Source organism: Poecilia formosa, unplaced genomic scaffold, assembly GCF_000485575.1.
Source record: "Poecilia formosa unplaced genomic scaffold, Poecilia_formosa-5.1.2 Scaffold578, whole genome shotgun sequence".
Taxonomy (NCBI): Eukaryota; Metazoa; Chordata; class Actinopteri; order Cyprinodontiformes; family Poeciliidae; genus Poecilia; species Poecilia formosa.
In genome coordinates, this window is record NW_006800517.1 from 1 (window position 1) to 16,200 (window position 16,200).

The 16,200-nt window shown below is 40.2% G+C and overlaps 2 protein-coding genes across 3 annotated transcripts in view; one reads left to right on the forward strand and one right to left on the reverse strand.

Moving 5' to 3' along the window:
- Positions 1-2,274: 2,274 nt before the first annotated feature.
- Positions 2,275-9,530, forward strand: ankrd22 (ankyrin repeat domain 22; the record flags this gene model as incomplete). Its single annotated transcript, XM_007541000.2, has 7 exons — positions 2,275-2,384; positions 3,754-3,945; positions 4,020-4,127; positions 5,045-5,122; positions 5,218-5,316; positions 7,299-7,838; positions 9,214-9,530. Coding segments are annotated over 6 exons (665 nt in total), but the record flags the coding sequence as incomplete, so codon positions are not given.
- lipf (lipase, gastric) overlaps positions 8,313-16,200 on the reverse strand; it is a 20,430-nt gene continuing 12,542 nt past the window's right edge. Inside the window, exons 3-11 of one of the 2 annotated variants that reach the window (XM_007540981.2) lie at positions 15,958-16,069; positions 15,658-15,856; positions 14,779-14,888; positions 14,557-14,693; positions 14,050-14,196; positions 13,510-13,581; positions 13,250-13,318; positions 10,937-11,047; positions 8,313-9,678 (exon numbers count right to left, since the gene is read on the reverse strand). In XM_007540981.2, coding sequence (XP_007541043.1) covers positions 9,556-9,678; positions 10,937-11,047; positions 13,250-13,318; positions 13,510-13,581; positions 14,050-14,196; positions 14,557-14,693; positions 14,779-14,888; positions 15,658-15,856; positions 15,958-16,069 — 1,080 coding nt within the window. In that variant the 3' untranslated portion in view covers positions 8,313-9,555. The remainder of the gene's footprint in view (positions 9,679-10,936; positions 11,048-13,249; positions 13,319-13,509; positions 13,582-14,049; positions 14,197-14,556; positions 14,694-14,778; positions 14,889-15,657; positions 15,857-15,957; positions 16,070-16,200) is intronic. The other variant, XM_016665391.1, reaches the window with a different exon arrangement.

Consider the following 16,200-nt stretch of genomic DNA (forward strand, 5'->3'; position numbering starts at 1 on the left):
CATATTTAAATATGATGAACTATGTATTAAAAATACAATTGGTTAATTGTTTATAAATGTAGCTTTGATAGATGTTTGAATATGGTTTACAGTAACAAAAAAGTGTGTAATGATTGATTAAATGCGCTGATACATCACTGTGCCTGCTAAACACATAACGCTGAGTGGAGTGGTGTACCGCTCCAAGATGGCCGCCCTAAATCTCGTCAGCGACAATAGAGCGGTCCATGAGGCGTCTATCCTTATATTATGTCTATGGTCCGCCCCTTCACCACCCATAACTACATTAGGCTGACACCTCTTGAAGCAATAACCATGGCAACGGTCCTTATTAATTATTATATATTTTATTTAAAAGGTGTTTTCAGGGCACATAAGGTGACCTCACTACAATTAAAAACAATAAATTTTAAAGAAAAAATTCCAAATAGATAAAAAAGAAAATAAAGAGATCCAGGTGGAAATGCTTGAACAGCGGAACGTCCAGCGAGAATTTAAAGACACCATGTCAAAGAGACCTTTGCAGTGAGTGTGAAATGTGGAACTTTATTCTAAATAGAGGAATCATGTGTATGAGTTGCACATTTACAGAATGGAGATCCTTTCTGTCCATAAAGGCACATTCACAAAGCTGGCATTACTTGACTGAAGGATGACTGTGACCTGTCTGCAGTTCCAGCTGCACCGTTAACACACGGCTCCTTCTTCAAGTTTTGCTCATAGCTCCAGGATGATCAGTCTGGGCAATCTATGCTAGTAAACCATCATCAACACATCCCAGCAGATCAATATGGTTTTTGAACAAACACTCACTCCAAAACCTTCTATTGGCAATGTTCTCCATCAGAGACTTTTGTGAAGCTACTTTTATATGTGTGTTATTGTCTACACATCTCCATCACCTTAAACATGATCAAACCTTATCTGTTTGAAGCTGATCCAACCCCGCTTTGATTTTAGATTCTTTTATTATTGATGTGTTTCCTTTTTTGTAAAGCACTTTGTGATTTTTATGTCTGTGAAGGTGCTATATAAATAAAGTTTACTTACTTACGTTTTCATTCAGTGAGAATTAAATTAGCCCACAGATAATTTCATGTGCTTCGATGGACAGACCAATGCATTATATCTAACAAATTTTTTTTGTGGACAATTTTTATTATTTTTATTTTAATTTGAGTGAGGTTTTCAAATCCTTTTATTTTGTTTATTTTGTGTGTGTTATGTTATTGTCTGAGGATAAATGTGGCTTAGTTTCATCGTTGACGTTTAAACAATAAAAGATTAAAATCATGTACAAACATTGGGTTTGATGGTTCTTGGTCTAAATAACACTGCATAGAGTTAGCTTTCAGTGTATTTAGGTGAGTTTTGGTACTTTGTAGTTTGTTATTGTCCACAAAAACATTTGCATGGCTGCCACACATTTTCGTTTGCGTACGTTTCCACAAACGTTCACACCACGTTCATTTTTATACATGCTGACGTGTGTAAAATGTGGACTGCATATTAGACCCCTATGATTGTAAGGGGCCTCATATACCCCTTCTTCTCCATTATTGCATTTATGGAGAAGATGTAATGTATTGTTTTGTATTTGAGGCTGAACACAGTTTGACGGAGCATCGCATTGAATGGCTATGTTCTGCCGTTAAAATATGTAAAAGAAACTGTGGTTGACATATGGTGCTGAGGTGAGCTGACGCATTGAACCAGAGCTCCCAACTCGGTCGGCTAAATCCCCTGTGCCAGAGCTGAATTAACCCTTTAGAATCAATTAATTTATGATGAAAAGGTTGAAAGGCATCAAAAAGTAATGGTAAATCAAAACAGACACAAGAAACAGGTGAGAGAATTTTTAAAGGATTAGTCGACAAAGGCGTATCTGACCAGCACATGGCTATTGCTTGGTTGAAGACACGTGACTTAGATGATGCATGAAATTCAGATGGAGATCAGGAAGTGGATTTCTCCGGTTTAATTAATTTGAATTTGCTCTGATGTAGTTGAACAATGGCAAAGAGAAAATCCTTTCATAATGTAAAATAAGACGCAAAATTATTTGCTATAGATATGTGGAGTACTTTATATCTCTACAAACTGTGACGGATTCAAATAAATAATAGCAATAACTTAAAAAATTATTTTTGAAAGCCATTTTTTAAAATTGAAATATTAACATTGGGTGTCTTTAAGTGCCTAACAGAAGGTGGTGTACAAGCTGCTTTTGCTGTAGTTCCACAGGTTGTTGTCGTGGTACTTCTGTCTCGGCAGAAGGCAGTGCTGTGGTGGTGGTGGTGGGAGCAAGAGGTACTGCAGATGCAGGTGGCGGTCTGATCAATTTCCCTGGGATCCTGAGTTGTCTCCTCCTTGCATCTTTTAAGGTGATCAATGTTGATCTTATTGATAGATTTCTATCTCTTATCAACAATGTCAACACTTTTCCCATCAACCTTAGTTATGGTGTAAGGTCCAAGGAAATCTGGGTCCATCTTTCCACCTTTCCATTGCTGGCTTGAGATGTTTTTTCTCCAAACCATGTCCCTGACATGAACGCTTTCAGACTGTGCTTGTGATTGAAGTCTTGGTCTAGTTCTTTCTCTGGGTTTCCCTGAACAACTTTCAGTAACTCTTCTTGCCTGTTAATATCTACAGTCACTTCTTCCTCCATCAACATTTCCTCAACATTATTATTCATCAAGCTGAATAAATGAAACCCACAATATATTTGCAAATATTCAAAGAACCTAAAATATGAACACGCTCACTCTCAGTGCATTACACTGAGTGCATTTCAGTCTTAAGTAATTTTTATTTATTTATGTTTTCTACATTACTTGTAATGTTATTTCAATCCTCCCTAAAGGCCATTTGATTCTGTTAAACTGCAAGAATTAATATGTATAATGGCCTGGTTTTAAATTCTTCTTGTGTGTCAATTGTGTTAAAAGTTGGACCTGGATTCGGTCCTGACACTAAAAGTAGAATGAGTCTTTTTTGTCTACTATTTACATTTAACACAAAGCCAACATCCATTGCCTGAGCAAGATGTATTAGAGAAGATAACGCAAAACAGCTCCTTAAGATAGACAAGCACATTAAATGAAGTAAGTTGTTATCTGACAATCACTCTATTGTGACAAGTGCTCTAGTAACTCTCAGGGAGCACAGTCATGGATCAAACAATTTCCAACTGCATCACGAGTCCTCAAGTAGACTAACTGAGGGCTTCCAGATCCCAAATAGCAAAACTGTTTGTTATTGATGTAGACTTGATGGATATTGAGCTACATGAGGACAGTCAAGCAGGATAGTAAAACCTCACAAAGCCCATGTTTTCTTTTACCTTCTCAACATGTTTAGATCGAAATTAAAAACTGAGCATTGAACATTCTTATTTGATTCAGTGTTTACTTTTACATGTACGCAGAGTAAGTGTCAACCCATTTAAATTATCCTGAGTTACCTCAAGACCTTCAACAGAAATTGGAGAATGACACTCTGTTAGCATTCATAACGTTCATAATCAGGCTGTTTGAATATTATGAACTCCCTGATTGAGCAGTTCATCTCTCAGTTGATCTCATATCGTCTTCTGCATAGTTGGAGCTTCCAACATTCCATAGATTATCCACAGCAGAATGCAAGCATGGTTTTGAATCTTTTTTTTGATCGGACAATAATTTAAATTTTTTGTCTGACCCCATATGAAACTTCTCCCCTGCTTCTTCCTTCTGTCACTCACCCCTCCAGTCAGCCTGTCAGGCAGCCTATGACGGAGATCTCCATCAGCTTTATACCATCCTGAAGAAGGACCCAACCATGCTGGATGTTCAAGACCAACACACTGGAGACACGCCCCTCATTGCTGCTTGTCGTCATGGTAACCTGAAAGTGGTGAAGTATCTGGTTGACAACAAGGCAAATGCCCAGCTTACCAATAAGGTGTGCCCTCATGCTGATGTCAAAAAGCTAGACTACCATCAGCTGTGCTGACTCTGTATCATTGTGTTCCTCAGAAACAGAGGACATGTCTTCACTATGTGTCTAAGAGGACTCTGTCTCTTTTGGACTATCTGATGATCACCATCCTGATGCCTATTCTGCTGCTGGGATATTTCCTCATGGTAAAATCAGCCAACTAGCACCCTACTTGCAAGACATAGTACATTGTTGCTTTTTAATGTTTAGAATAGCTTTTCACACAAACACAGTGGGAAGCTTATACAATTCGACCACATTGTACAGTCAATCTCTTGATGGCTACTTCTCGGTGCAATGCTGAGAAAAACTTTGTTAAAGCGTTAATAGAGGAGCGATATTGTGATGACGTCCTGAAGGTGAGGTTTCAGAAAAGTAGGAATTTCTTAAAGAGACAAGTCGAATTTCAAGGCACAAAACTACAAAGTCTAATTTCTTCACTTTTTATAACAACCAAAGGTCACATAGTTACTTGATTGTGCTATAAAATACCACTATTTACCTAGAAAATACATAGTACTGCCCCTTTAAGTCTTGCTAGCAGAGTTGGGCTTAGTTGGTTCACAACCAAGAAGCCAGGGTATCTCATGCAAGGCAAGGCAAGGCAAGGCACCAGATCTTGCACCCAGGACTGGTACCCAACACCCGTGTCTTGTACCAGGTAAAATACCTAGGGTGTTATACCATGTCTCAGGTCCTGGGTACAAGACCTGACACAGATTTACCTCCCCTGACCTGTCAGCCTGTTGCAGTTTTTAGCCCTAGCCCTTCTTTTGTTGTTCTCCACTTTGAACAATTTTCCTCAGATTAGTTAGGGAAACACTGCTCACCAAACTGAGGCTTGTCAAATTTCAATCAGATGTAACTTCACCAAAAATGAGTGAAACATTTGAACAATAGCTGATTAAGTAACTCGACACACAAAAAGCGTTTTCCAGTTCCCATGCAGCTTCACTTCATCATGTTACTGTAACTGGCTAGTTGAGAAAATTAGGACTCTGTGTTCCTGACTTTCTTACTACATCATGTCTGACCTCTGCAGCTATTTGTGTTCTTGTTGCAGCTGCAGAAACAGAGAAAGAGTGTGGCACTAATGGATGTCGTGCTGAGCAGCAGTGTTAATGTCAGCACCGTTGACTATGTGAGTGAAACTCCAAATAGGAGCAGACATGGCAAATATCAGATTGCAGCTTCTTTCTGATCACTGTCCTGACAACATTGTCTTTTCTGCTGTAGAAAGGAAACACAGCGCTGCACTATGTCTGTCAGAGGAAAAATCACCATCTGGTTCCACTGTTGTTGAAACGGAATGCCAAAACTGACATCAGGAACAAAGTATGTCCACAACTGCACCATAAACAACATGATGTTAACATTCCTTTACATTGTTGCAGAATGTTTTGTGATGGGAAGTTCAGTTCTTTTCAGAAAGCCGGTTCTTGTGGCTCGGCTCCTAGAGAAGAGCTGGCTCTTCGGTTCTCAAGCAACTCTTCATTTATTATCATCTGCAATCCCATATTTTAGCGTAACTTGGCAAGTAGCAATGTTTTGTATGATAATCCTTTTGCATTCAATGCTCCCTATAAGAGAAGCTTCATACTTGCTTAATTTTATGTGCCGTAAATTCCAGACTATAAGCCGCTACTTTCTTCCCACATTCTAATTTTTATTAATGTTCACAATGCCAATGTTTCTTTCTGAGCCCATTGTAACCCATTGAGGTCCCAGTGAGCTTGGTTTCTCAACCGGAAGGAATGAGTGTGGTGGAGTCACTAATGATGTACATATGACATCCATAACTTGCTTTCAGCTAAATCGCTTGATAATTATATGTAACTTTTCCGGTTGTTAATAGAGCTGAAAGTCGTTGCATCCATTGGGTATTGGAATAGGTGGGTTGAGTTCAGCTGGTGAGCAAATGAAGCCATGGATGGAGATCCTCATAAATAGAGGCCTGTTTGATGATTGGTTATGAGGAGGCGTGGGCCAACGCTGATAGGCTGCGATAGACTTGCATGATGCAGCGATTAAATTATTAAATTATGAGGATGAGCCTGAAAAGTCTTCCAGTTTGAATTTACACCTAGGCTACATTTATTCAACAATTAATAAATTAAAATTAAGTCTACAAATTCTCAGCAAATTTCCAGCAAATCCACCAATCAAAATGTTCAACTTGTCTGGTTGCAAAGACAGCTGAAAGCCTCTGCATCTGAGCACACTGCCATTGTTACCCTTGATTGAGATCAAAGCTTTGCGATACCCACACCAAAACATTAACTTTGTTGTAGTTAAGCCACTTTATAACCATTTTGTCTGTAGACTTCAGATTATTGTCCATTTGGAAGCCCAAATTGTAACTTCCTGCAACGTTTAGATCTCTCCTTCGTCCTACACACTTGAATTAAATGGCCAAACTGCCCCACCAGGATGCAGTGAAGCCCTAGAGCTCTGCTCATGAGCTAATGTTGGAGCCAGATGTGCTGAAGCAGTGAGACATCGAAAAGGTACTTTACAACGGCCTTTGAGGACTGGATATTGAGATCACTGCTTTCGATGTTGCTTCAATAAGCATGGCCACCGATGACAGCGAATAAACAGTTTTTCTGTAATGTTGTTTATTGGCCTTTAGCACAGCTGCAGCAAACCAGCAATCTTAAACTTGTGCATGCTGTGTGGGTGTGTGTGTGTGAAGAGCACATACACAAGTATAATAGACATTCCTCGTGGCTCTGATTGGTTGTTTCGGATCACTCTGGGAGCAGTATGTTTCTGCAGATGGCCGTAGGATCACAGGATGGAGGCAGGCAGAGGATTATTTGACTAATATACTGTCAATACATAGTGATTGTTTTAGCAATACGAAACAAGACTCTTTTTATAAAAATAAAAAAAATCCCTTCTCACCTTCCACGGGTGGTCTCTCTCTCTCACTCTCTCTCTCTCATCCTCTGAGCTCGGGTCCTCTACCAGAGGCCTGGGAGCTTGAGGTTCTCCTCCAGTATCTTGGCTGTGCCTAGAACTGCACATTTCTGGACTGAGATGTCTGATGTTGTTCCTGGGATCTGTTGGAGCCACTGCTCCAGTTTGGGGGTGACTGCCCCGAGGGCCCCGATGACCACAGGCACCACTGTGGTCTTCACCTTCCAGGCCTGTGTGCGTGCGTGCGTGCGCGTTTGTTTGTAATACCTTGTGGGGACGATTTTCCTGACATATACTACGTTGTGGGGACCAATTGCTGTGTGTGTGGCATACTGCATCTTCAATTATAATTTTTATACAGTTGATATGTTTAATAACTGTATTCTGTTTTCCAGGATGGAGAAACTCCACTGGACATCGCCACCCGGCTGAAGTTCACAAAGATTGTTAATATGCTCAGGAAGACAAACTGAACTGATGGACACCCAACAGCATCATCATTAGAGCGCAGACTGATCCATGATGCTGAAGAGACACTGATCCCAAACTCTGTGCTAAACTAGGCTAACACTTGGTGTGCTAAGTTTGAAGGAGGTTTCTGTTTTAGGCTAGCTAGGCTAATATTACTGTACTAAGCTGGGTAAATTCTTATTGTGCTGTGCTAGGGCCATGCTTCCTGTTAGTAAGCTAGGCTAATAGTTTTTGTATTAAATTAAGCTAAATGTTTCTGCGCAAAAATAGGCTACTGGGATTGGTGTGCTTTCTTTCTTCTTGGATGGTGGGGACAATGGTAGGAGATTGTTCAGCAATTCCCACTCTGTCCACCTCTGTTGTTGTGTCCTTGGGGAGGGCACTTCACATACCTTGCCTGCTGGTGGTGGCCAGCAATGGCATTCATCAGCATGTGTGCGTGAATGGGTGAATGAATGAATGTAGTGTGAAATACTATTGGATCTTAAAGCACTATGCAAGTACAGGCCATTTACCATTTAGATGTTGCATTTCCCTGAGTTTACTCTCAGAAAAAACACTTCACAGTTTGTATCTTCTTAAACCAGAGGCACAGATAGTGTAAAATATCTACTGGTGACCAGTTATTTTTTGTTTAAGACACAAATAAAGTTATCACCCGCATTTTTAAAAGTACCTTGCTTCAAAACAAATAAATCCCAGTATTTTTTGATGAGCAACTAGAATGGAGTTTTCCAGTTCTGTTTTATTCTTGAAATTGTAACACATCATGTAGTTACGAATCATTTATGTCTGTATTGTAAAAAAATAAAGTTGTTTTTTTTACTCATTATTACTGACAGCATTGAAAATATTGGTAATTTTAAAAACTTCTACCAATATTTGCATTTATTGGTTTTTAGTTCCCAACATGGCACAGAAAAATTCACAGTACTTAATGTTTTTTATAACAATATTTAATAAAAACATGTGGAATGGAACATCACATGGTGGACTTTCCCATAACAGAGTGGAAAATCAATGTCTCCGATTCTAAAATCTGATGATTTTCATCATTAGTTGCAGGATTGCCTCTTTCAAGTCAAAGTATAGGCACAGTATTTGTCCTGGCTCTATTTGGGAAAACGGGTGACATCCCTGTAGTGGATTTTCCCATAACAGGTACTCATTGTTCCTCTCACAGGAGTCAATGGGAGTAACTAGTGAAATGAAAACAGACAAATGGCAAAGACATCTGATTATACCTCAGACTACTCTGCAACTCTATTCCAGCATCTGAAATTTTTTATTTTACTAAAGCAGTTCTGCTTTATAATCGGCTTTTGTCCTCAGCTTTTCTAAAGAAAGCTGAGGACAAATTTGGAAATTATTAAATTTCCAAAGTTTGAATAAGTGTGTGTCAGGTTCTGTCTGGGTCAAAAGGCTGGTCAGAACCAGGAGACAGGTCAAACAGAACCTCTAAAGTTCAGAACTTCACCTACGTATTCAGGGATGCTCATAAATCAGATTTGATTATGGTTTTGAGCTGAAATCTGAAATATATAATTCAGATTTGGATCACTGAACACCTTCAATTGATGTTGCATTCAAGTTTCACTAGAACCAAAGTAGGAAGCTCAGATTCATTTAATCTGATTATTTTGACCCAAATTCAGAGTGTAAAGCTTTTCTTTCTGGTAAAGTTTGTTTTTGAGGAACATTGGAAATCTAGGTGATGTTTTAACATTTAGAGATCAAAATTAATCCCAAAACTTATCTGTCTTTAATCAGCTAACTGCTGGTTGAATACAAGAAGTTCAGTTTGGACTTTAATGATACCTAGACGGAGCAAGGAGCTAGAGAATGAATGGATGAATGGTTTTGTGTAACTGATCATATTCCAGAAAACTAAACTCTGCTTGTTCTGTGGTTCTAGAGCCATGAACCTAGTCCCACTTCAGAGACTAAAGAACATATGACAGCTATGTGTTGGAAGAACTGACGCGAGTTAAAACTTATCTGAACTCAAATTGAGACAATCTACTACAATCTACTGTTTTTTTTTCTTTTTTAAAGTCATTGAATAGTCATTCCCCTCCAAAAACAACATTAAAAACACGTTCCTGATTAAACCTGGCTGCTGGACCTTCAATTAACACATCTTTGGTGGTCCCCAAGAGGAATGACGTGTGCTTTGCATCACTAGTGATGTTCCTGCAGCAGCTTCAAAATGGAGGGAAACATAACTTGAGGTGCATCCAGACCCCAGATGAAATCCAGATGTTCCCAGTGTTCGATGTGCTGATGGTAGACCAGGTTGGACACCTGCAGTGAGATAAAGTTTTACTCATCTCTGCCAACAAGGTACCTGCAGGAGAAGGTAATTTTATCTTGTGAATTTTAGAATTAATTTAAATGAGCCTGCTGATCATTGTTATTTTATTATCAACAATGGCATCCACAGAGAAAAAAGTAAAACAATTTGTACTGGTGAGTGAGGTGGAGAGTCAAAAAATATCCTTTTTGGTAGCCATAGTAGTGCCTTTATGAGTAGTGTCACATTGCATGTGTTAGTCTTTGATTCACATAACTCTGGTGATCATCCAATGACAAGAATGTGATGGTGAGAGAACTTTGATGAAATTTTGTGCATACCCTGATTTAAGATTTCAGTTGTTTTATTTGAAAGATCCTTATGTATAGCTATGGCTCACCAACAGAAACATAAATAGCATTGATGTTCTGAATGCTTATGTGATAAAAGTTTAATGTGGAGTGAAATTAAATATATGAGAGAAATCATGATGAAGTGTAACTTCAATTCCCCACATCATCTGAGTCGCCTTTTTACCCCGTCTCCAAAACAAGCATACATGTAGGTCAGAGTTTGTGTGAGGGAAACTGAAATGTTAGACTGTTTTGAAGAGGAAGCAGATCATGTACTTTGTGCTGTGGCTAAATAAAAAAGGAAAGTGTTCCACCCTTGTGTCCTTCAAATGCACTTTCATGTTGAAGGGTTTGAGTTTGCAGTGTGGCCCAGTTCTTCTTCATCTGCCTGATTGGTCAGAAGTTTCTTGAGGTGCATAATGCGGAAATATGGTCAGACAGAAATGTTGATATATCTCTTCAACTATTCCCCTTCCACGATCTGGTTTTTGTAACTATGAGGAGCATTTATCAGACGCAATGATGAACTATGTACATTTATACAATTCTTCTCTAAATAACTCCTATAAAAATAAGACTGGTGAATGGTTAAAAAACTCCTGGGTGAAAACTATAACGTTATTCACGGAGGAAGAGGATGTCTGCAGAAAAGTGACTGTTTTGTAAAAGCAAAACAGGATGTACATGGGTGCATACTACCCTGCATGACTACCCACAGAGTATAGGGTGACGTATACAAAAGCAGGAGGGTGTCCCCCAGTTAGTCTGCACTGTTGTGTGAAAGGTACATACCGCTGTGCCTCAACTGTCTGGCTTCAGACAAAATGTGTCGGGGCTTTTACGTTCACTTCGACTGAGCATACACTTCATGAAGGGTGTAAAGCGAGCATTGGAACCAGGCCTTGACATGACTGACCTGAGTAAGAAGAGCAGCCACATCTTTTGGGTCCGCCAAAGTATCATGTCCTCCAGAAAACAGGGCAGTGGGAACCTTCATATCCTGGACACGAAACTCAGGAGGAGTTGACTGCAGAGGGGGAATAGTGGAGTTTATGGGAAAGACAAATGTGACATTTATAGCATTAAGCACAACAACTTCTGTGATCAGACTAAACATAGAAATGTGAGCAGACAATAGAATGAAGTGGGTGTAATTTCCATTTATTACCTTGGCCTTCCTGAGGCAGCGTGACTGAGCTGAATGGCATTATGCCCTTTTTCTGCTGGTTCTTTTAAGTATCTGCACGGGATGTTGAATGTGGAGAGGTTCCTTGACCTCACTGGTGGGCATTCTGCGGGAGTTTGTGTGGCCACCTGGCTGCAGGAGTCACCACTTTCAAGCTTGGCTTGCATTGGTGGACATGTTGGCAGAGATGGATTGGTGTCAGTGGGGTTTGGGATCCAGCATTTCTTCCTGTGCCATTCTGGCCTAGGACTGCTGCTCCTGTGGTTCAGGAGCAACACACTTAATCATGTTGTGTTGCTGATCTCTGCCTGCCTGAGGCTACTGTGACCTCTGGTAGATAAGGCTACATGCCTGTTACACTCAGTGTTGTAGAGTTGACCCCCTTTTCTCACCATTCTAACACTTGCACACTTCCAAGTGTCAAATTGGCACACACATCTATTCTACATTAAATCTTGCTCTTCATTAACTCTACAAAAGGCATTATTGCACTGCAAGACCACAGAATCAGTGACGCAGCTGCCAAAGGTCTGGCCCTATTGTACTTCCTGTTTGAAGAGTTTCAGTCAGGTTTCAGTTCATCATAGCACTGAAACAGCACCTGTGAAAGTTACAAATTATATTCTCTTGGCTTCAGATAAGGACTGTATGAGAGTCAGTTGGTGGAAATGTGTAAATAATTTAATTACATTTAGGCACACACTGTTAAGGAAAACTGGCTAATACAACTTTTAAAACAATGTTTATAGGTTTTTTTTTTAGGTTGTTTTCCCCCTCCATGTCAGGAGGGGCAGCGCCCCTATGGATCAGCCACCACTGCCCACATCGTTTTCAGGACACCACTAGACAACCAGCGGTTGAATGACAACATGAGGCTAAACATGTAATCACTGGTCCAATCAGGTAGGAGACCAGAGAAAACTACTTAGTCCAACATTGTTTTGGCAAACTTACACACTGAAGCAACATTAACGTCAGTGACCTCCAATTGGCGTAACCAGGTGTCATTACCACCAGTGCCTAACCCTTAACCAGCAGTTTTAGGTAGGTAGGATACAAGGTTGCCCATTCTTGCCCCTGGCAAATATTTGATTAAGGTCACTGGTGTCTCTAATGCCACGTTTCTGACTATGGAGCTGTCCATTACCAGAGTTGGCTTCTCTGTGGGTGTGTTGCTGAGCGGGGAATATCTGTCAGAAACCTGGATGGGTTGGTGATTCCTATGTACCAACACCCAGGACAGTAAGTTTAAACTCTACAGGAATCCACCATGTAAATGATACTCACCCTATAGTTATAGGGTGAATATGATCCATGGCTGCTAATCAATGGGCTTGATTAGCAGCAAGCCCATTTAATGGTTCTGATCCTAAGAGCTCACTATTTTACACCTACCAGTTATTTTTACTAATTTCTTCCCCTGTTTATCTGAGAAAATGTCAAAATGTTCTATGAGTGGAAAACAACTCTTTTCATTTTTTTTCACCCAAATATTGTTCAGCTAGTCTCACTGCTTTACATGTATGGTTATGTTCTTGCCAGTGTTGTGTCTGACATGCTTTGGGACAATACATGGCAGCTGTTTTCAGGGAGGCAATAACATCTGCTTTCCCCGTGCAACCTCATTTCTCAGTTCGTTCACCACCGTTCTTGCCATCCTTGGTCTGGGATCAGCTTTATGGTTCATCTTCAGTTCATAGCTTGTTGATCTTTGTTGTTTGGGGTTGTTTCTCTTTAGATTATTTAGCCACTGTGTCTTGATTTTTGAAGCTTCATTAAGTTTCTCAGTCAGCATTTCATCAGTCACATCCAGGTTGTCAAGTAGTGCCTTGATCTGAAGTTTGATATTATCATTTTGCAGTTTTGTACCCACCAAACTTAAAAACGTCCTGGACTTTGAACACCTGGATTCTCTAGGACTTTGGTAGAACCCTGGTGCTACCAGGACTGTGTTTGACCCTGTTTATACCAGGAGTCTGAAAGTCCTTATTTTGCTTGGACTCGGATGTTTCCTGATCTTTATGGTTCCAGTTTCAGACTCACCTGGTTGTAATGCCTCAGGTTTCCTTCTGGTCCAAAGTCAAATGCCATCAGCTTCCCTCCATGGACTGCCTGTAATCAGCGGAGAAACATTGCAAAAGAAGTTTTCAGAGAAGTTGATGTACAGTACATCATTGATGTACTGTAGTTCCGGTTCACACAATGGAGCAACCAAGTTCACTGTTGTTTTCATACTTTCAATGTCTGTGGATTTTAAAGGTGATTTATGGGGAAGGTTAAGTGTAGTCATATTGCTCAGGTACCTGCGCCCAGTGGATCATGTTCTGGACAGAGGTCCCAGCAGGACAGTGAGTTGTGTAGACTGGAGTCCGAGTCTGGAACACATTACAAAGTCTTCCTCAGTAAGACTTTCTGAAGTCACCGCTTTCAAGCTTGGCTTGCACTGGTGGACATGTTGGCAGGAAAGTCTTGCTGATGTCAGCAAGACTTTCTGATGTGTGGCTGACATCAGAAAGTCTTATAACTATGATTACCTATGATACTAGCTATGATTACATAGTTAATTAGTTAGTTACCTAACTATGGTCAGCTAGATTACTACAAACTGGTAATCTTGCTGACCATACTGCTGATATCGCGTGAAATAAAACCAAATTCATTAAATAAAATGCATCTTCTGACAGATGAACATGTTTTCCACAGAAAAGGTTTCCTAATGTAAATCTGTCACTAACAGGAACATCTGTTCAAGAAGATATCATGAAGATTGAACTTCAATCTTCATGTAGATAAAATACAACAAAGTTCTGTTATTCAGGCTATTCAGAGTCAGAGGTACAGACCATGTTAAGGTTTTTCTCGTCAAAACCGCAGAGGATGAAGAAGAGATTTCCACACAGCTCACTCAGCAATGTCTTTGCACAGACGTGTTCAGCCAACCATTTGATGTACTGGCTCTGTGGCAGGAAGTCCCGCCTCCCAAACAAGTCCTGCAGGGTGCATCAATGAGCATGTCATCAATAGGTCACAAGAAAATGCAGGTCTACTAATAATTCAAAGTGAATTAGAATTTTTGAATAGATAATAAATAAAATAATGAATATTTTAATGTAAGAACAAACCCATCATGTTGTTGGTCCTTTCTAAAAAAGCTACAATTTGTGGAATATCTCTGAGAAATTCACTGCTCCTCCCCACCGGACAAATAATATTTTGCATGATCTATTCATTTGCACCGTTTAATCATCATTTTTAATACCATCAACAACTGAACCAGCAAAACCTTGTCAGTTTTTGTCACCTGTCCTGTGCTTCCTAAACAGGTGCTATTACCAGGAACTAATTCTTACCCAGATCAGAAAATCTGGTAGGGCAGACAGTTTGGTCATGGGGCTGTCAGTAAATGCCACAGTTGCAACAGGAGCCAGTCCAAAGAACAGGCGAATCTTACTGGCAAGCTCTGGCAGAGTGGAGAACGCTATGAATGCTGTAAAATAAGACTGAAGTTAGCATGTACAGGAAGTTAGTGTTTTACAGCAGACAAGAAAAAAGTGCAAGACTTGATTGGGTACCAATGGTCGTTCCCTGGGAGTGTCCAATGTAGAAGATCTGTTCCTGACCAGTAGCCTTCAGAATGTGGTTGATAACTGCTGGAAGATCTTTCAGAGCCATTTCGTCATAGCTGTTGACATACAGAATAGTGGAAGACATGTCTTAGAACTATCTGATTCACTTTATTTGAAAGATGGAGAGTCAGAACCAGATTAAAACATCATGACTCAGAAAACACTTAATTTAGAAAAAACAGTTCAAGTTAGTCACATTGGTCAGAATCAACTATTTCAGGCCAAAGTGATCCAAAAATAATTTTTCAGAAGCCTGTTTCCAGAGCGACTTCATCTAGAATAATCTGTTTGAGAACCATATTCCAGAACCATTTGTTGCAGACCGGTGTGATGCAGAGTCACCTGATGTAAAACCTGACTCTAATACTCTGCAGGTTTGATATTATAGGAGGATCTAGCTGTAAGAAATAATCTTAACTGATCCAGAGACGTCTGATCCAGAACCAACTGCAGTAGAAGTCTGGTAATGGTTTCTTCTAGAAGTTAATTCAGCATTTTTCTGCAGTGTAAATGACTAGATCAGTGTTTCTCCACCCTGGTCCTCACCTCCCCCCTGCTCTGCATGTTTTAGATGTGCCTCTATTCCAGAACAGCTGATTCAAATGATTGCATGACCATCACGAACTGCAGAAGCCTGTTAATCACCCAGAGATACAATTCAGGTGTGTGGCTGAAGGGAAATACCTAAAACATGCAGGACAGGGGGTGGTGAGGACCAGGGTGGAGAAACAGTGGACTAGATGTTTCTGGGACTGCTCAGATGTTTGAAATCTAAGTATATTCTGGAAACAGTTCTCTGGACATATATCAGCTTCAAGTTCACACCTGAACCTCCAGAAGTCCTCTAGATCTGGGCTCAGAGTTTGATGTTTCCTGGACCAGGTGTTCCCTCTGCTGTTCCCAATCCACACATCATAGCCGGCATCTGCCAGTACGTAACCCAGACTGGAGTTGGGAAGGTTGGTGATCCAATTACTGCCAGCAGCCAGAAGTCCATGCTGAAGGAAGACTGCTGACCTTGGACCTACAGTGTTGAAACCAGGACCAGTTGAAGCCAGGGAAGGAAGAACATCCTATGGCCTGTCAATGTGTAAAGAGATACTTTAAATAGAATTGGAACCTGACCTGCTGTATGTTTGAGTCCATGGGGGATCCTATTGATAGTCAGAATGTAGCCGTCTTCTGTCAAAACCTCATGCTCCTCTGAAGGGTAACCCCACCTTTGAATGATCTCTGTCTGAGTGACAGAGGTACAGAAACTCAACAGCCAGCACAAAAATAACTTAAAACATTCAAATTAAAAGCAAAGGGACAATAACTAGCTGTGTTTAATTTCATTTTGTTTAATTTTAATTAAACAAAATGCTG